Source organism: Tachypleus tridentatus, chromosome 6 (genome assembly GCF_004210375.1).
Source record: "Tachypleus tridentatus isolate NWPU-2018 chromosome 6, ASM421037v1, whole genome shotgun sequence".
NCBI lineage: Eukaryota > Metazoa > Arthropoda > Merostomata > Xiphosura > Limulidae > Tachypleus > Tachypleus tridentatus.
In genome coordinates, this window is record NC_134830.1 from 109,133,896 (window position 1) to 109,155,765 (window position 21,870).

The 21,870-nt window shown below is 33.3% G+C and overlaps 1 protein-coding gene across 8 annotated transcripts; it reads right to left on the reverse strand.

The window, feature by feature from the left end:
• Positions 1–1,327: 1,327 nt before the first annotated feature.
• LOC143253279 (uncharacterized) lies at positions 1,328–20,160 on the reverse strand. Of its 8 annotated transcripts, none has more exons than XM_076506886.1 (4): positions 20,005–20,160; positions 9,496–9,620; positions 7,057–7,281; positions 1,328–6,651 (listed from the first exon to the last, which is right to left on the reverse strand). In XM_076506886.1, exons 2-4 carry the CDS (start codon positions 9,602–9,604, stop codon positions 2,492–2,494), a joined length of 4,494 nt encoding a protein of 1,497 aa, XP_076363001.1. In that variant the 5' UTR covers positions 9,605–9,620; positions 20,005–20,160; the 3' UTR covers positions 1,328–2,491. The 8 variants fall into 8 exon arrangements, with proteins under 8 accessions (XP_076363001.1, XP_076362998.1, XP_076362996.1 ...); XM_076506883.1 differs by having other exon boundaries at positions 7,057–7,644; XM_076506881.1 differs by having other exon boundaries at positions 7,057–7,647.
• Positions 20,161–21,870: the final 1,710 nt, after the last annotated feature.

Sequence of the window (21,870 nt, forward strand, 5' to 3'; positions counted from 1 at the left end):
TTATTTATCGAATTTATTGTGGATGCCTATTCTTAAGAAATTCGAGTGATTTATTTTGTAGGATTAAGAAAATACATATTTAATATTGTTATTTTTTGAGAGCATTAATTAAAACGTGGAGTTGAAAGGGCAGAAAGTATATATAAAAAAAAAAGCAACACACCTAGATATGGTTAGTTTTGTCTGTGGTCAAAAGGTATGAGGGTGTTCTATGACATTTTTAAAATGACATCAATTGTGCAATCAATCAAGGCCCATTAGCTGGGTCTTTTGTTAAAACTAAAAGCTAATAATTTATATGCGTGCTTGCTACGTAATAGCAATTTTTAACAACTATTAACGAATTTATTAAATTAGCCATTATACATAATTTCAATATATAGAATTTACTATTTTGCTACAAACACAACAGAAAAACTGTATCCATATCATGTATTTTTGAAACAGTGTTCTGCGCTTTTGTACACTGGGATATACTACATATTATGATTTATCTTGGACGAGTCTCTTGTTTATTATGTTACGTATTACTGTTTGAAATAGCCTGAAACCGAGTTACCTTTTAATTTAGAGGTTAAATAAATGCCGAGATATATCCAATTTATCAGCTCCCAGGTGGCAGAGCGATATGGCTTACAACTCTAGAAACCAGGCTTTGATACCATTGAAGGGCAGAACACAGATAGCCCATTGTGTAGCCTTGAGCTTAATTTAAAAACAATAAATCAACAGCAAGTATATTTTAATAAAGAATAATAAACTTATAATAATGGTTATTACAAATAGTTATTGCAATCAAAATGTAAAAGATCTTCAGCGTGTAGTGAAGACTTCCCTAACAAATTATATTCTCCAGGATGGGGTGCTTTGTAAATTTTCTGGCGAGTCAAATACATATTGAGGACTATAATTATGTTTCACTGTAGTGAAAGGAAGTTCGTTTCTCAAAGGAAACTACGCGTGCTATCATGACTTCTATTGGGGAAAAATACTGTAACTTGGGGATTAGTAATCTCACATGCACTTCAGCACTTCATTATCCTTTATTAGCCATATAATCCTCAAGTTAAGGATAGCAGGCCCTCTGTTTCTGTATTAAGTAATTTTTTTGAATAATTATATCACCCTTGAGATCACTATAAAATTGAAAACAAATCAAGTTGCACAGACTATCTGTGCAAGCCATCCCTAAGATGCATAAAATTTATGATTCTCCTAGTGGCACAATGATATGTCTGCAGGTATTCAACAAAGCTAGGCTGAAAACAGCAGGCATTTGGTATACATACTTTTACTCCAACCATACTTTAAAACAAAAACAAAAAAAAACAGGCCAAAATACTTTATTATGGTACTTAACTGCAAAAACTAATCATTATGAGTACTCTCGTTCTTGTTATTAGAGACTGTATTACATAGAATGCAATATAATGATTACATCCTTCAGCTTCTTTTTTTCTTCAGCACTACTGATATTATAGAATTCCTCATGAGGCAAAAATAATGAGTTTTTCAAGTAAAAACTATTCACTGTCATATTTAAATTCAGCAATAAAAGTAATATGGCAAAAATAAACCTTTAAAAATGAGTAAATATAAAACATTCAAAGCTAAAATCTATAATCCAATTGATGCTAAGATTCCATTTAAAACTTTCATCTTGTTTTTTCCAAGATGAGTGATCAACTTTGGCATTGTGAGAACCTTTCAATGCAAATAAACAAGTCTCACGTCCTATTAGAAATAAAAAAAAATTACAACCTTAATGGAATTTTAGTTAGTAAATAACAAAAACGTTAGTCTTATTCAGTATAAGAAAATCACAGTTCAACTTTAGATCCCACTTGGTAGAAAAGTGGAGACTAGTCTGGATAAATTTGTGGTGGATTTGTTTGAAAAGTGGCATTTAGTCTAGGACAGATAAATCCTAAGGAAGCTAGTTTTGGTGTGAGAAAAAATAAAAGTATCATCATATAATTTCTTGAAAGTCTAATGGAAAATGATCTGAACAAAACTTAGAACAAAAAAAAAGATTTTGGTAATCAGAAGTTTACATTTCACTGAGGATGAATATACTGTGATAAATTCACTGTATTGACTTAAACAGTTACACAAAAGTCCTGAGCAAAATTTTGTCAAAATTAAAACACAAAGATCTTTTGAAAGAAGGATGGTCATTAACTTGTGATAAATGATCCAAGGTAGAATTCAACAATGGATATATACTTTTTTTTTTCAAAGATGCACATAAAGCTCTTAAATAAACTGATAAAAACAACAACACTACTGTAATGAATGAGATACATACAATTAAGTTCATAGTACTTTTCGACATTTCTCCTCATATTGGCATGAGAAGAAAAATAAATACCAGGCAGTTAATTTATAATGCAATAAAATACACCTAGATGTATATTTTCTGTATAATATAGTAACAATTTGCTTTATATCATAACACAGGATTACATGATTGTAATTTAAAGACTATTTTTCACCATTTCTGAAATGGTGGTAGGTTATCCGTATAAATTCTCAGCACTGATCCATTTTCTTCAAACGATGCCCAACAAAAAATCTTCTTGGATGAAAGTTTATTGGCACCAAGCACACCACATTCCATAATTAAATGATAGATCCCACTGTTAGAAAATTGTACATCCAGATTTGTACTCTGATCATACAATGAAAGAAGAGACTTAGGATAATATGGATAGTACTCTTCACCTGATTGAATCTTCACAATAAATCTCTTTGAACTTTTTGGATCTGGAGGTGGGCCTTCCATGATGCCCTTCAAAGAAGAATCAAATGTTCTAATACATTTTTCATGTTGTGTAGTTTCACTCATTCTTATAGGCACTGAAAAAGATCCTCTCAAGAGAGCACACATATGTTTATGGTGATCCCAATGGCTAGATTGACATTCCTTTGAGCAGTATCTAGCTTTTCGACATTTCCCGCACAACTTCAAATTACCTATAGATGTATGACAAAATGAACATGCAGCAAAAACTTCAACTGCTTCAACTGGATGCCTTGATTCACTGGTGTTATTCAGGAAGTTATTTCTGTTAGTTTGAATGGGTGGATTTGTAAACATTTTAATCTCACCATGAGGAATACCAAGCTTATTGAAAATAACATCTGATGAAGAGCAAATATCCTGAAATTTACAAAGAAAGTCTGGTACAGCCATTGTGTACACAGCTGGGCCTGGATGGTCATGGATGGTGTTTCCATCTATGAAAACAACAGCTGAATAGTTGACTCCAATTCGGATTCCACCACATTTGTTGTCAAAGATATCATTGTCCACAACCGTACATGATGATCTACTTTTTGCCATTATTCCCCAAAACCAGTTATCAAATATCTTGTTAGAAATTATCTCATAAGATCCACCATCACATGATATACCACATTTTCCACTATGACAAATCAAGTTATTTTTGATAGTGCCAATGGATTCTCCAGTACACAATATACCCTCACACTTATTTCCTTTAACATTGTTTCCAAGTATGTGTCCTCTCCCATTTGGTCCAATTAACACACCATGCAATTGATTATCTACTATATCATTGTTTAGTGCATATAAAATACCACCATTGCGTACTTCAACTCCACTTTGCCTCATGTTCTTGATAATGCTGTTGGTAATCTTTAAATAAGACCTTTCACCATCACAGAGCACACCTCCTCCTCCACATCGATCCAGCACACATTTATCCAAAAATATACTGCCACCATTCAGGGCATTTATTCCAGGATATCCACTTATGCCACTACATTGGATTCCCAAAGATCTAGAGTTAAACATTCCTTGAAAAGTAGACTTCTCTGACTTTTGTTTACACAAAGTTGGGTCACTGTTTACACAGCCACGACCTCCTTTACAGTACGGAAAATGTTCACATCCAAGTTTTCCATTTGACATATGACAACGATAAAATGACATTTCAAATCCACCAGTGGCACACACAGTTTCATCTTCAAAAGTGAAGTTAACATTTTCAAAGTGTATAAAAATATTCTTGATGAATTTATCTGTGATTGTATTATCTGGAAATTGTACCAGATCTAAACCTTTCTTCACAGAAATTGTAACGTTTTTATCAAGTCCAACCAACTGTACACTTTTCATTACAAATAAGTTTCCAAATTCATATTTTCCAGCTTTAAGCAAAAGTGTTTTCAAAGAGCTGTCCCATGTGTTTATTTCTGAATCAAATTCTGATGGGGCTCTTATAACTTTAAATGTGAGATTTGGATAATAATTCATACATAAACCATGGTAGCATTGTGGATTGAGATGTGATGCAATGCTAGCAGAAGCCATTCCTGCTGGATCCATACCCTGTGGCAGTTTGTTCAATCTGACCAGATTAACAATGGCACATGCTCTCCGGCAGTGACCCTTCCAGTGATTAGGATCTACCTCAATACAATGATCTGCATCCTCTAATGCCTTTTCATGGTCTCCTAAATGGTTATAGCACAAGCTTCTATTTAAATACAACCTACAGTCTACTTTACTGTCAATACTGCTGCATATTCCTTCAGTGTAGAACTGGATTGCCTTTTGAAATTTCCCATCATTGAAAGCAGCATTTCCCAATATTCTAAGTTCATCACTAGTGAGAAGATTTTCACCAAACTCACCAGAAGTGTGTACTGGCGCCATACAGTTTTGGATTCTCAACCGTTCTTTTTCAAATAGCGGAACCTTGATTGTAGTTATTTTTGAGATGTCTTCTTTGGTTACATTGCTAGCTGTTGCCACAATCAGCATCTGATCCTGTGCTGACAAAGCCTCATTTTGTCTCTGATGAACACTATGAAAAATAGATATTTCGTGTAGAAGTCTGATGATTTCTGGATTCAAACACAATTCTTTTACTTTTTTGTTATGTTTTATGAAGAAAAACAAGTGTTTTTGTAACTCACATGCATTTTCTGCCAGTTTATTCCATAGATGGAGGGAACCTCTATTTTTCAATTCACTAGTATCTACCTTTAGGATGTCATCTGGGCACCTTGTCGTTTTAAATGCTCTATTTAACATTCGTGTTGCACTCTGCAAAACATTCATTTTATGATTAATTTCAGTGATACTCTCACGAATGACCTCTTGAACAACTCTATGGACATGAACAACCCCTTTACCATGTCTCTGAAACAATGAAAACCTTGTGAGGATACTTAGAATATCTTTAATGTCAATAGGGTCCTCAAGAACTTTTCTTAACTCTTCGTGTTCCACAGGTGGATCTCCCATGTTGATCAATTCTTGTGGAATGTAGTCTGGATAGAGAAATGCAGCAATCTCCATAATCCAAGGCACAGCTTTACCATAATTCTCCACTTCAGACTCTTTTGATATATAATCAAAGTTCATTTGCCAAGTAGTTCTTACTGAAAGGCGATCTTTTGACATAGTATTTACAGTAGTGGAAACAGTTTTCTTTAAAAGCTTTAAACGACTCTTCTTAAATTTATTTAAATACTCTTTGAACTCACATTGTATCACATTGATATGGATTGCAGCTTGCTCTAGAGCCAATGGAAGACCTCCTAATTCCATAACAAGTTCTTCCATTTCATCACTGATAGCCTTTCCTGTCCATTTTGCCATAAAATGTACACTTTCATCTACAGACAGAGCAGTCAGGTCTGTGCAATCAGATTCTGGAATATGAATCAGCTCAAATAGGTATTTTGGTTCCATTCTAGTTGTAAATAGAATATGACCACAGGAACTTCTTTTCCATGCTCCAAGTAAAAGGTTTCTTACTTCCAAAGAGAGATCTTCTTCATCAACATTGTCAACAACCAACATCCACTGTTCTTTAATGGATGCAACCCAGTTTAAAGTGAGTCTTGTTGTATCCTTTGAGTCTTTCCCAACAGTCTGTGCATCAATCGCCATGTTTCTCAGTGAATTTTCAAGAGCAATATCATTTTCAGCTGACAACCAGAATACTCCACCTGGATATGACTCTTGAAAAAGCCATGCAAACTCGATTGCTAGGGTCGTTTTACCACTTCCACCAAGTCCAGTAATAGCCTGAATATGAAATATATTACAGTGTTCGTTATAACACACATGTAATTTTAGTAATTCCTGTTCACGGCCAATAAATGACTGAATTCTATCTGGAGGCTGAAAAAATACCTTTTCTGGTCTTGAATTATCTCGGTACAGTGAAAGACTGTTTAACTGCTCAGTTATAATACCAATTTCTTCCTGCAGTTTTTTCTGGCTTTCTTCAACGTTTGATATACTAATTTTAACATTTGACTGCATGTCTAATAACTGTGATATCTCAGACCTTACACTGTCTAGTTTGTTATCCCATATCATGACATGATCAGTGGTCAACTTTTGGCTTGTTTCTAAAATAATTGTTTTTTCCACCAATTGTTCAATTGTGTTTTCCTGCTTGCACTGTATGTTACCTAGTTTTTCTACCCTTTTCATTGCCCTATTTATTTCTTCATAAACAAAAGTTATTTCATCATATACTCGCTCAAACTCTTTCTTCTCACCAGATGAGAGTGTAATGACAAACTCTGCCAAAGACCGAGTTTCATCCCTGAGGGATGAAAGCAACTCCAGACCAATTGTTGAGTCACTAAAAAACTTTAGCCCTGTTTTATAAAAGAAGAATATTATTAAACAAATATATATATATAATGGTATTTCAGCTAAAAAGAATATAGTTTCAATAATGTGTAACAAAAATTTCTTAATTTAAAACATTAAAAAATGATTTAATGAAGAAACTGACTGAATAATTCATGAAAAACAGCTAATCAACTAATCTCAATACACTAAGTAGAAGTTATTTCATTCTAGAACATAAAAAAAGCTTTATTCCAATTATTAGGCAATTTGATTATTTGGAGTTTCTGTGACATCTTTCTTCCAATAAAGATCAATGACATGGTCATTATGCTCAGAATATTTATAAATAAAATCCAAAAATTTACATTTTTGTTTGAGTTTCTTGTTTGTGGTTTCTGATGTCTAAGTGTATATAAATACTGACTTACCATTCATTTTCCACTTCAGAAGATCTCCAAGTACAATGTCTTCATCAGTTGATGGAAGATTTAAAGACCTAATCAGTTGTTCCATCAACTGGAGAGATGATTGGAATCTGATCATGTCCCACACACTGAAATCACAGTGTGCCCAGGGGTTCCTGACATCAGTCCGTACATATTTGGCATTATTCCTTATAAGTTGAGGGAATATGTCAACTCTGATAATAATACCTAAAAGAGCAGACATGTCACAAGTGTCATCAAACCCAGTGTAGCATGCCATGCGAGCCTGCAGAAACAACTTAGATAGATCAATGAAATTCTTGACCTGGTAGTCATAACTGCAATAGTTTTGACCTTGCTGGTGGTTGTTATTAATGGTTTCATAATTTAGATAAAAACTATTAGTTACTGGGTATTTTTTAAGATAATTACTGTAAGACTGTTTGTGTATCTTTTTAGACATTTTAAGTTCCACATACAACTTTTTCATCATAGGTGCTACATATTTCCTGAGAGATGGACTTACAATGCTGTGGAGACATATACCAACAACCAGCCACCGTTTCTTGTTGTCATCAATATCTGCCTGCACTGCTGAAAAATATATTAACAAATTGATCCTGTAAATTTTACAATATTATGAAACCAATTTGTACTTCTGTTTTTTTAAATAAGGAACTTTCTCCTTTTAAAACTATTTAGATGTCAAATCTCTTGCTGTAGTGTATTGGTTGAAAAAAATATTAAATTTATTGAATAAAATAATTTATCAAGCAATTAAGATAGTTACAGTAAAATTTAGATGATGAATATACAGATAACATGAATGAATATCCCTTACTCTTATATTATACTTGCTTGTTTAAACCAAAACACAGTTGTCTATTATTTCGCTTGAAATTAATCTGACATAAAAGTTAAATTTTCATCAAAGTGGCAATATTCTTGTACCACCTGACCTGTCATCCTTGCAAACAAACCACATTGTAGCATGAACTAGTGTTGGAAATATGTGATAATTTCTTTTTTTATAAATTGATGATAGCATTAATTTCAGTTTATATTAAGTCTAAAATTAATACAATATAAATAAAAAATGTGAATTTAAAATTGCATATACAGTCATAAAAAAGTAAGGAAAAATGGCTACTGTAGACATTATTTACTCAAACTACAAGTACCTATTTTGGATTTTTGCTGAATTACATCTGTTCGAGTTAAAACATGGATCTGTAGTTTGAGCAAATAATGTCAATAGTACGTCCACTCCTATTTTCTTACTTTTTTTACAATTGCTATTTACATTTTTTTCTAAATTCCTAATTTTTTATTTATCTTGTTGGTTGTTTTTTTATGCTTAACCATGGGCAAAGGATTACTTGATATAGTATCTAACTGTGATGATATACACAGCTAGTAGCTAGTTAATACAGTTCATGATGATTTACTGTAGCTACAGACTATTGATTACATCTGTTTCAGATGTAAAACGATAAGCTGCAGATTGTCAAGGAGATTTGTCTGAGAACAGAATGAGCTTTAAATAGTTTCCATGTAACTAAATTATCTATATATAATGTACAGCAATAAAACAATATATGCCTAGACTAAAGCTCAAGTCCCACTACAAAATTTTTACCAGCAGAAAACCAGCCTTTTCAAAGAAACCATATGCATCTAAGAGATAACTTTAAATAAACATTTGTATCTTTTTAAAGTAATTATTCTAAGAATATGTGTAGTAAAATTTATTATTATATGTATTGTTTTTTACTCCTTGATATCATAATATAGAAGTTGGCTCCCTATGGACACAAACTGTAAAGTATACAAAGAATTGAGCATCTACACATTACAATTTTCTAATGTTTGCCTATTATTGGGTGGTAATTCCTGTTTCACCCTGCACTTAAGCTTTGTTAGATACTTGTAATAAAGATTACAAGTATAAATTCAAGAGGCAATGATAATATTGTTTACAGTATAAATCTGATGTTTTCCAGCTTATGTAAAATAAAGAAGAAACAAACTGTCTTTACAATACCCTTTCAATCTTCTCAGCATCTTATTCAATAATATACAAAAGGTTTGGGTTCAATGTATAAGACTGTTTTTGTTGTAGGCTGGTGAGAGTGTAAAAACATAGAAATTACAAACAGGCCATTTTGGGCAGATTTTCATTTCCTTGTAAGTATATTAAGTGTGCACTTATATCTGCACAGCCTTAGCAGACAATACTAAAAGTTTTAAAATGTTGTTTCAAGTGAACTTTTATTGTTTAAGGTACTTTTTGCTTGAATGTTCTATTGGGATTTTGTGCAACTCTTTGCATTCCATATTAAGAACTACCACCATGGTACATGATAAAGCCTGATCTGGATTTATTTTACTAAATCACTCCTCTACTCATCTCAATGTAAAACATATAATGAAATGTGATACCTGTCTGAAATGAGTTACTGCGAGATGAAATGTCTAAGAAAATGGCTTGTAGCTCAGTTGAAACACCAATATCTGGGAACTGCAATCTTCTGTTATTGCTTGCACACATTTTAGGAAAACTTTGTCTGACAAAAAAGAAAGACATAATGCAGAATAAGCATTTTGCTATCTTGGATAATAAGCAAAAAGAAAAAAAAAAGGTGAGCTGTTATAAAACCAGAACTTGGTTGTGTGCCAAAGGCTTAGATTTTGCCATTATCACATAAATGCTTAATGCAGGGGAGTTAAACAACATATACGTAATTACTTACTAGTTAGTTTTAATTGAGTGATTGGAAAATTAATTAGTTTATGAATAAAAAATTCATAGAAATTCATTTAAACAAGTTTCAAATTATCACATATGGTCAATATGGTTTTGTAAAGAGAAGGTCATGTCTTATACATTTATTTAATCTTTTTTAAAATCTTATACTTGTACATTTACATGTATAGATTATACTCAGTGCAGAGACTGTGGGAGTAAATTGAGAGGATCACATGCTGGGTCAAGAAATAAGATAGTTAAAAGAATGATAGTTGGTCAGGAAGCAGAGAGAAAAAACAAGTTATAAATGATACAAACCTAGTGAATTAATAATGCAAGTGGTAAAACTCAAGGCTCTACACTAAATCCTCTGCTACTTCTCATTTTCATTAATGATAATCATGATGTAATAATCATTAATTTGGTTATATTTACTAATATTACACCAGTAGATTTTGGGTATTTGATGAGCTAAGGTAACAACTATCAAGTTCCTTTTAATCTTAATAGAAGTAAGGCTAAAAATACTGATTATAAAAATAATAATCATTTCTACAGCTTGGAAGGAAAAACTCTAGGTGTAGTTGATGAGGAAGGATGGAATATGTAACAGAAAAATATACTCTTCAAAACAAGAAATGCAAAAGGGATATTTTTTTTATTTTTAAGAGAAATATATGTAATAACGTTACAAGCTCAGAGTATGTGATGTTACACATGTTAAGGCACTGATTGTCAGACCAAAATGACAATAAAAGTTGTGCACTTTGAAAACGGAGGAAAACATCAGATTTTTTTTGCCAAAACGCATGCGTATTCAATAAATTTGTTTGAGAGATCTGCATGTTCTGCAAGTGCAACATGTGCAAAATCCTATAAAGTGACGGCTTCTCGGTTTCCATAGCTCAGTGTTAAGCCACCGACACACAATACAGTTATACCAAGACTGACTGAAGCACAACGCAACAACGCCATTGGTCACTTGGAAGGCGAATCTCGATCAGACGTTGCCAGAGCTGTGAATCCACCCAAGTACCATCACAAGGCTATGGAATCATCACCAACAACATGGATCAACTTCGTGACCGTCCAAAATCTGGCAGACCTCGTGTGACCACGCCGCACAAGATCGCAACATCCGGTTACGTCACCTTCAGGATAGGACCACCACTGCGACGTCTACTGCCTCAACCATACAAGGGCTGTGTAGGATTTCCAATCAGACCGTACACAACCGTCTACGAGATTCTTAGGCCCCATGTGCAACCAATCATGGTGAACGTCAACGACGTTTTTCAACATGACAACGCCCGTCCTCACACAGCCCGACTCACCACTGTCTTCTTGAGACACCACAACATCAACGTTCTTCCCTGGCCCTCCAGATCACCAGATTTAAACCCCATCGAACATCTTTGGAATGAGTTGGACTGACGTCTGCGACGGCAACAACCTCAACCGCAGACTCTACCTCAGCTTGCAGCAGCTTTGCAGGCTGAGTGGACAGCCATTCCACAGGATGTGATTCATCATCTCATCGCTTCCATGGGCAGGAGATGCCAAGCAGTTATTGATGCTCACGGGGGGCATACTCGTTATTGATGTTGAGTGACGTTAAACTTCAACTAGTGAGCGTGGACTTCGGCTTTGCAGACTTTGGATGTTCAGCAGTGAATGTGCAAAGTTTCACACATGTCATACAGAACTACCCGGAATAAACTTGTTAACAATGTGTCTCATATTTTGCCTTTTGCGTTTTGTTTTTTGAAGAGTATATGTTAGCTAGTAATAAGACAAACAGGATTTTAGACTAAACATACAGAGATGCTGAATACAAACTAAAGATCATTAGGTCAATACATAAATAAAGTTACTGATTATAATTTATTTGGAATAATTTTTGGATTTTTTGTAAGTTTATTTTAAAAATGAACATGGAGCTAATGAAGAATTCCAGGTTTGAAGAGATTATCACATGGAGATGAAATTGTTTTATATGTTTTTGGCTGTAGAGGAAAAGAATTAAGGAAACATATCAAGTTTTTTCTAAAATTACTAGAGGTTTGGAATCTATAAATCTAAATGACATTCCCTCACAGAACTCTGCAGGAAGTAAGACAAGAGCCCAGTTTAAGAAGTGGAGAACACAGACAATTAGGCAACACTACTTTCTAAATAGATTGGTCAACCTATTAAATAGTTTTTTTTCAACATGCAGTAGAAGCTTGAATAATAAAAAGTCAAGATGAGATTGAATGAATATTTTAGAGGTCAGAGTTTAATACAAAATAAAGGGATTTCTCATATGTCATTTGAAGTAGGGTAATAGCAGAAAATAACCTAGATTTAAAAATAGTCCCATTTTTTTCTTGGAAATAAAATTAGTTTCCACACACTAGTACTCTTCATAGAAATGGTTGGCTGTATGATTATGTTTAAGATGTTAGCAGTAATATTTTTTAAGAAACACTTGTAGATTAGTCACCAAGTCACAAATGTAACTTTTGAAAATACTAGCAAATAATTACTAGTTTGTTTTTTTTCCCACAGCAAATTTGTGATTACTACTATCATTACCATTACTCTGCACTAAAATTAATTGTAGCTGTGTCACAATAAATTCATTTAGGTATCAAGAGTTAATAAATATATATATCTATATAATAATCTTTGTCTCATTTTCTTCTCAAATACTGTTAATTCATAGCTTATTTTAATTACATGTAACATTTTTATTTTAAATATGTTACAAAATTTAAAATATGCTCAATTTGAGCTGGAGCTAGTGTTTCTAGACTGGAAGCATCTAGAGCGGCAAGGTCTACAAGAATATCACTGCTGCTGACCATCACCAAACATATAATTATTAAAAGTTAGTTTACACTCTCACAGGTGATAAACTATTAAAGCCAAGTGTCCTCAACTTGGGTTAACAATGGACGAATTACAAGAAATGTGGAAATAAAATTATAGTTTACTGTGATTCCATTTTATTATTAACTTATTCTTAAAGCATTAACAAAAAAGGACTTAGCTCATAATAATTTTACTTTCATTTTAATATATTTGCTTAAGTAGCTATTCATAATAATTTTCTATCCAAGTATTCATAACAAAATTATGTTCTTACCAGTTTCAACCTTGTAAAACTGTCATGTAAAACGGCAAGAAATTTTCTTAGCACTGTAACAAGATTCTGTATAATATTCAAAGTCAATGGACAATGAGCATTGATATGAGTAACTATGAGGAAGTAATGTATTCCTATAGTAATATAAAGTTAAGTTTTTTATTATATGGAATTTATTATTTTTCTATTTTCAATTACTACTGAATAACAAAAATCACTTGATAAAATGACTAAGGGACCAAAACAGTAAGTACAAGCTTCTAATTTAGATTTTGGTAGTGCAGTGTGTAGTACAGTGGTACTTAACCTGGGTTCAATCGAACCCCAGGGGTTTGGTGAGTCAGTCCCACGGGTTCAGTGGAGGTCAAGACACACACACCGTGTGTGTGTCTGTTCAGTCACCCCACTTGTATGATTCGTGATGTCATGCTCCACTTAGCCATCATTGGCTGCAGCTGATCATGTCACATCACTTGGCCTTAATATCTGTGCTGCAGAGAACTTTGTGCTCTTAGCAGTTGATTTGTGACTGTAGTAATCATTTGTGACTTTTTTCCTAATCTTTCAATCCCTTCATACTATGTAGAGCAAAAACAGAAAGTGGTTGGACAAATATGTACAATATGGATTCACGTGTATAACAGAACATGATGGGAGTCAGCATCCTCAATGCATGATTTGCAATGCCAAGTTGAGCAATTCTAGTCTAACATCGGCAAAACTAAGAGAACACTCCCTAAAGCTGCATGGAGATGGGAAATACAAGAACACAACGCTTGCTGAATTCAAGGTAAAAAAAGCCAGGTTCGATGAAAAGGCTAATTTGCCTGTTCTCAGCTTTGTACCCATTGATAAACCGATCTTCACAACATCGTATGTAGTTGCATACTTGATCACAAAGCAGTGCAAACCACACACCATTGGTAAAGCACTCGTAAAACCAGCTGCGTTGAAAATGGCGAATATCATGCTGGGAAAAGCTGCTGTAAATAAGTTATTCCACATTCCTCTTTCAAATGACACCATCAGCAGCAGAATAGATGATATGAGCGATGACATCTTGAATCAAGTAGTTACAGATCTGATTTTAGGCCCAGCAAAATTCAGCCTTCAACTCAACAAGACCACCTACATTTCCAATCTAAGCCAGCTTGTTGTATTCATGCTCTATGTGAAGAACGTGATAAAATAAGATTTTTTATTTTGTAAGCCTCTTACAACAACAACTAAGGCAGCCAACGTGATGAAACTTGTGGATGACTTCTTTAGAGACAACGATCTTTTGTGGGATATGGTTTCTGCAGTTTGTTCGTACAGAGCTCCAGTCATGCTGGGATGAAACTCTGGTTTTGGTGCACTGGTGAAAGCTGATGCACCACACGTCATTGTGACGCACTGTGTTCTGCACAGGCATGTGTTGGCAACAAAAACCTTGCCTTCAAAACTGGCAGAAGTATTAAAAATTGTAGTGGAATGTGTGAACTTTGTGCGAATTAGTGCCCTGAAGCACTGCATCTTCAAAGAGCTGTGTAATGAAATGGGCTCTGAATTCAAGGTACTTTTGTACCATTCTAACGTTCGGTGGTTTTCCCAGTGAAAGGTGCTGAAACATGGTTTTGCCATGCGTGTGTAATTAGCCCTGTTTTTGCGAGAGCACCAACATTGCCATGCAGATTGCTTTTAAAAATCTGAGTTCATTCTCATTTTGGCATACATGGCCAATATCTTCAATGCTCTCAATCAACAGATGCAGGGTGGTGGAGTCAACATCATCAAAGCGGAAGAAAACCTGAAGGCTTTTCCAAAAAAGCTACCGTTATAGAAACGATGAACAGAAAATGATAACTTCGCAAACTTTTCCCTGCTGGACAACTGTGTAAGTAAAATCGAAGATGTGTCTGAAATCAGAGACATTTCTGAACTTGTGGAACTGAAGCAAGCAATTGCCATGCACTTGGATGAGCTCGCAAAGTATCTCGATGGATACTTCCCCACCAGAGTGTCATATCCAGCATGGGTGAGACAGCCATTCACGTTTAGTGTTGCGACAGCAGATGTCAATGATGAATACCTCAACGAAATCGTTGAACTTCAGCAGAGCCAGGTTCAACAGCAACTTTTCAGAACAATGCTCTCAACGTTTTGTTTTCACCAAATCGTAGGGTACCCTCTTATTGTTAAGAAAGCCCTTGAGATACTCATACCGTTTGTTACAACGTATCTTTGCGAGCAATCTTTTTCGAGGATGGTAGACATAAAAACGAAGAAAAGGAACAGACTTTGTTGCAAAAATGACATGAGAGTGGCACTTGCTAAGGTGAAGCTGCACATTTCTGAACTTGTCTCTGAAAGGCAACAGCAAAAGTCACATTGATTTGCAGTAAATATTCATTGAGTTAAGTTTTTGTTTTTGTGTGAAATTCATGTTTTGTTGGTTTTGTTCTTTGAACACAGTGATATTGTGTGCAACTGATACATGGTTCATTTTGTGCACTAGTAAAATATCTACTTATGTTTTGAATTTGAAAAAATCATATTTTATTTTTCCAATTACGAAGGGTTCAGTGAATGCAAGTATGAAACTTCCGGGGTTCAGTACCTCCAACAAGGTTAAGAACCACTGGTGTAGTATAACATTTGCTTAGGCTCAGTACACATAACAATTCTTTAGGCTTAGTTATAATTTAATTTGCAGTGAGACTAAGACAAGTTAAATACATTGTTTTATTTAATAAATACAGTATAAAAACTGGTTAATTGTCAAACTTGGGCTTAATAGTGTTAACAATAGATTACTAGTATTTAATGATAGCATTAATTTAATTATACAAATTATACAAATCAGTGGATAAGCATACTCATTTTTTTGGGTGCAGTAGTGCAAAGGATAGGTTTTATTTAGGAATTCTGGACTACTATGTACTTTTAAAAAAACTAGAAGTAAAAATGTTCAATATAGAATTTGAAGGTAAGGGAAAAAATGAATGCTATGCTAACTAAATTTAGGAAACAGATAAAGAGAAATATAAACTGTGGGAAATGATAGAACTTCAAAAGAAACTTGAGCTTTTACATGCAAGGAAGGCATCAGCTAAGATTAACAATAGGTGATTTATTATTATTGGGAAATGATAGAGTCAAACCGTGAGGGAGAAAGATTTCTGGAAACTGTTCAAGATGTGTTTCTTCACCAATTGGCCAAGGAACCTACTAGAGATAATGTTATTTTAGATTTAATTGTTAACTTCTAATATAGAAATGGTGAGAGGGTGGATACTGGGGAACACCAAAGAAAAAGTGATCACTGCTGTATTAGGTTTGATGTGCTGGTGCATACAGATATGAAAAATAGTATCTTGATTCCAAATTTCAAAAAAAATTTGAAGGGATGTACCAAGAAGTATCTATTGTGAATTGGGCTGCTAACTTATTTATTGACATTGAGCAAATGTGGATAATGTTTAAAGCAAAATTTTTCAATATTCCAAACATATATATTTCTTACACAAAGAAAAGGGTAGCTGCAACTAAAATATCAGGTTGGCTCCCATAAGGTATGAGATAAAATTAAAGAAAAGCATAAGGAATTTAAATTAATTGCTATTATAAAAAATCAAGAAAGTTGGTCAAACAGGAACTTAGAACATCTAAAAGGATGTATGAAAAAATTTACCTAAAAACATAAAAACTAACAGTAAGGATTTTTAAAAGTACATTAGTAACAAAATGTTAGGATGAGGATAGGACTTTTGAGGAATGGTAAAAGAAAGCTTGTACCTGATAATTATGAAATGGTTTTATTATTAATTTCTGCTTTGTATTCAGCATTCACCAATGAAGACTTAAGTGGTATTTCTCATGTTGACCAATCAAAAGATGAAACAAAGTTGAACAAGACAATTACATAAATTCTCGTCTTGTTAAAATTTTGAAGTTTGAAGTATGATAAGTCTCCTGGGTCAGATAATATTTCTGCAAGAGTTTTAATGGAGATCAAGAATAGGATATGTATTAAATTTTGATTTTTCTTTGGTTTCTTCTAACAAATATTTAAGTAGTACTCCACATCTTGAAAAGTTGATAAAGGGAAACGAGATCAAACAAGATGACTGCATTAATTATGAGCTGGTTAAGAAATAGCTGAGATGCTTAAAAAATGATAAGGCTCCTGGGCTTGATAATATTTCTTCAAAGGTTTTGAAGGAGGTTAAAGACTCTTACTTTTTTATCAGTCCTCTGGTAAGTATCAGAGAATTGGAAATTAGCTAATGTCACTCCTATATTCAAGGGAGCTAACAGAAGTTGTCCCAGTAATTATAGGCCTATTAGACCTAGATCAATTATTGTGGGGAAGGTTTTGCAAAGTTTGATAAAAGATGCTTTGCAAAGTTATTCAACAAAATCTAGAATTTTATGGTATAGTCAATATGGTTTCAATAATGGAAAATCTTGCCTTACAAATCTTTTGTAAATGTTGGTACTTATGTAGATGAGGGTAAGGTGTGAATTTTCAAAAAGCAGTTGATAAGGTGTCACATGTAAGCCTTATAAAAAAGTTATATTTGTAAGTGTTGGGGGATAAGTTAGCAAATTGGGTAATAGAGTGGCAGATTGAAAGAAAGCAGATTTGGTTTATCTGGATTTTCATACAACTTTTGACAAAGTGCCACATAAAAGGCTTGTAAGGAAACTTATCTCTGTAGGTGTGAGGAAAAAGCTACCTAAATAGATAGAAAAGTGGCTAGATGAAAGAAAGTAGAGATTTGTCATAAATGGAGTTCAGTCAAAGTGGATTAATGTTGCAAATGATGTACGTTAGGGCTCAAGTTTTAGGACCTTTGCTCTTTTTTGACTTGGATTAATTTGTTGATGATATTAAAGCCTTAAGTATTGTTGGCTGTGAGGAGGAAACTGCTGCTTTACAAATGGATCCAGATCATTTATTGAAATGGACAAATAAATGGCAGATGGATTTTAATTATGATAAATGCAAGATACTGATGTGGGTTATCATAATTTGAATTATAAGTATAGTTTAAATGAGATTAACCTTAAAAGTGTCATGAAAGCAAAGGACTTTAATGTAATGGTTGATCAGTCTCTTAAGCCATCCAACCAGTGTGCTGCTGCTTGGGGTGGGACAAAAATTGAATTTTATGTTGTATCTACAGAAATATTGAATACAAGTCTAAAGAAGTTATAATTTCATTGTATAGGTCACTGGTTAAGCCATATTTGGAGTATTGTGTTCAATCTTGGGCTTCCTATCTTAGAAAAGGCATTGAATTGTTAGAAAGGGTTCAGAGGAGGATTACTAAAATGGTACCTGGAATGGATGGGTTGTCATATGAGGAGATATTTAATATCCTTAAAATTGTTTTCTCTTGAAAAAAGAAGAGTTGGTGGGGATTTGATTGATTTTTTTTTAATTCTAAGGGGAACTGATAGTGTTGATGCATCAACATTTTTTATACTTAACAGCGAGAATTATTGAACTAGGAGAAAAAATATAGATTTCTTTAAAGTAAAACTAATACTAATGCAATTCTATTTTTCAAATAGGTTGTTTGGCCAATGGAATGGGTTGCCTTCAGATGTTGTGGAGGTAGTATATTTGAGTGAATTTAAAAGAAAGCTTGACTGATATATACATATGACAAGGGCTAGTATTAATGTTTGTTTGTTTGTTTTTAATTTATTTTATTGTTTTAATTTGGCTTAGAGGATGGGACAGTTGAAATGGATCATCAGGTCCCTTGTTGTATCTTAACATTATGTCATTTTCCATAACTAGGCTATTGACAGGGCTGTGGTTAAGACTATTACTATTAGTCCCTTATGAGCAGTGTTTTTAACACAGAATAAATAATGTACACCTGCCATGACAATGTTCAATATATTAACATAAACTTTAAAGACAACAAAGGATCTGTTGATTCACCTAGACTGTCCCAACCACTACACAAAAAATAAATGAAGAATCAAAGTCAGCCCTTATTCTTTAAATATTTATTTGGCCTCCCCTTAAACTTCTTTAAATTAAGTGCATCCACCACATCTCAATGCATCCCATTTTAAAGGCCAAAAACTCTTTTAAATAAATAAAATTTTCTAAGCTGAAGATGGTTCACATCATGTCAAACTTAAATATTATGCACCTAATCCTACCTCTCTCATCATTCAGTAAAAAATGAAATATTATGTATCAACACTTAATTCCCATAACAATCTTGAACACCCCAATCAGATCCCACACAACTCTTCTTTTTACAAAAGAAACCAATTTCAAAGATGTTAGCTAATCCTAGTAGTCCACTTCTGAACCCTCCAATAATTCAACGTTTTTCCTCAATTGAAAAGGTCCAAGACTAAAAATAATACTCCAAATGAAGTTTATCCACTAATCTATAGAATGAAAGTATGACATCTTTAGAATTGTATTCAATCTGCCTGTAGGTACAAGAAAAATCCCATTTGCCATACAACCAGTAACACAGTCAAGAATCTTTACTTCGATAATATTCCTACGGCCATTTATATTAAAAGTATAATAACCGTCATGCATTACCTGGCATTTATTATAATTAAAACCCATCTGCTAATAATGTTTTGCACCAACTCAATAAATATTCGCTTTTCCCTCTCACACTTTGTCACTACACACAATAAGCAACACAGCAAATTTTCTACCAGGTTTTCTGTTTATGCTGATCAACGACAATTAAAAGTAAATTTATGGGCTTGCACTACTTGCATTCTTAACGCTACTTCGCGATGACATTTGTTACCTTACGTTAAATATAAAACATCACATTCAATGTAGCAACCAAAAGTTCTAATTAAAATTGTAACTTAGTGTTATTGTTGCATGTCACGATACTTCTGAAGACGCAGTGTTGCCAATTTAGCGAATCCACTAAAAACACCTTTTAAATTCTAACGACAGATTATGAATTTTATCAAAAATAAAAAGTTGCATTTTTAATTACCATTATAAAAATTTGTTTTGATTTACAGCTATGAATATACAATGGTGTTTGATACAGGGTGATTAATACCATTTACTACAAACCTTGTATTTAATAATCCCAGCAAAAGTAGTTCTACGACGCTCTTATCTGATACATCACGCGAACGAAACAATACCGAAACCAGACTTTAATCTAAATTTCTTATTAAATTCATGTAAAATAGTTATGCTAGTCTTTCAGGTATCATTAAGTGTATATATATATAATAGATACATATATGAAACTTTAAAATAACATACAGAATATAGCTTTTTTTGTTCACATTATAGTATTGAACTTAATGTATTAAAAGATTCGGTTTTAATTGTGTTTTCTTATAGCAAAGCGACACTGGGCTATCTGCTGAGTCCACCGAGGGGAATCGAACCCCTGATTTTAGCGTTGTAAATCCTGTGGAATCGTTTTTAATTGAATTACTGATTAAGTATTATTTTAATTATAAGTTACAGCTTTTTATAGTGAGAAATATTATTCCTGTGAACAGGTACGACGTTTCTATCACTTGAGCGATCATTCTGAAAAACAAAATTATATATGTAAAAAAACGGCTGATATGGATAGAGAAAGCGCTATGTAGAGGAGCGGATAACGTTTCGACCTTCTTCGGCCATCGTCAGGTTCACAAAGAAAGAAAGCAAGAGGTAACTGACCGATAGCTTATTACATGTTTGAAAGCGGTTGTGTAATTGAGTATAGGAATGTAGAGGGCGTGCTTAGACGTTGGATTATATTTATCAAGTTTTTTAAGCAGCATAGAATTATTGCAGTCATCTCGTTTATATTTATCAGCTGTTCAAGATGTGGAATACTGCTTATATCTTCGTGAGTAAAAACGGAATAAAAAGCTGAATATAATAACCCAACCATCTCAAAATAATTAGATAAGAAGCTTCCTTTATCATTCTTCAAGGGTTGTACCCTCATTCTGACATTATGTTTACCCTTATTGTATTTAAAGAAATTTTTACCGTTCATTTTTACATTTTCAGCCAAACTCCTCTCATACATCATTTTTATGTTCTAATTTTCTGTTTCACCAGCTTTCTTGATCTTCTAAATCTGCCATACCAATCAATTAAAATTTCTTAAATTTACGATGCTTTTCTTTAATTTTATCTCTAATACTCTTTGTGATCGAACTTAGTTTTTATTTCCAGCTACCCTTTTCTTTCTGTAAGGAATATATTTACCTTGAATATTCAAAAATTTATCTTTAAACATTTTTTATATCTGATCAGTGTTTCCAAATTACCCACCTGCCCTGTTCACGACAGATAATTCTAAACACAACCCTTCAAATTTGCTTTTTGAAATTTTTAAACCAAAATATCATTATTTCTTTTCTTAACATGTAGGAAAACATTGAACCAAGCAGAGAAATTATCACTTGCACCCAAATACTCACTAGTTTATATTTTTGATCATTTTAAACTTGAAGATAACAATGAATATAAAATAGCATTTTTTCTAGTATGAATTTATTTATCTTTGATACCCCCAACTTCAACAGGATTTAAGTCACATTTTATGTATAAAGCCACTTCTTACCCTCTTTAATACTCTATTCCTATGAAATAGCCTGTAACACTACTATCCAAAAAAATTTGTGTAAACAAGATCATCTACATAGAACCATGTTTCAATTATTCCAACTATATCAGAATCACTGATAGGAGTGCTCTAGTGTCATTTATTTCATGTCATACTTTTAACATTACAGTAGTAAATATTAAACCTATCATTGTAACTACTATGCTCATTTTCTTTACTATCCTGTTTAGATGTAAACTATCCATTCCAAAATGTCCCCTTCCTCCGATGAACTTATCCCACAAGTCCAACCAGCCAGTCAGATTTTGTCCTACACGATTTCTTAGTATTATGAATGACCATAAAGTTAATTTATG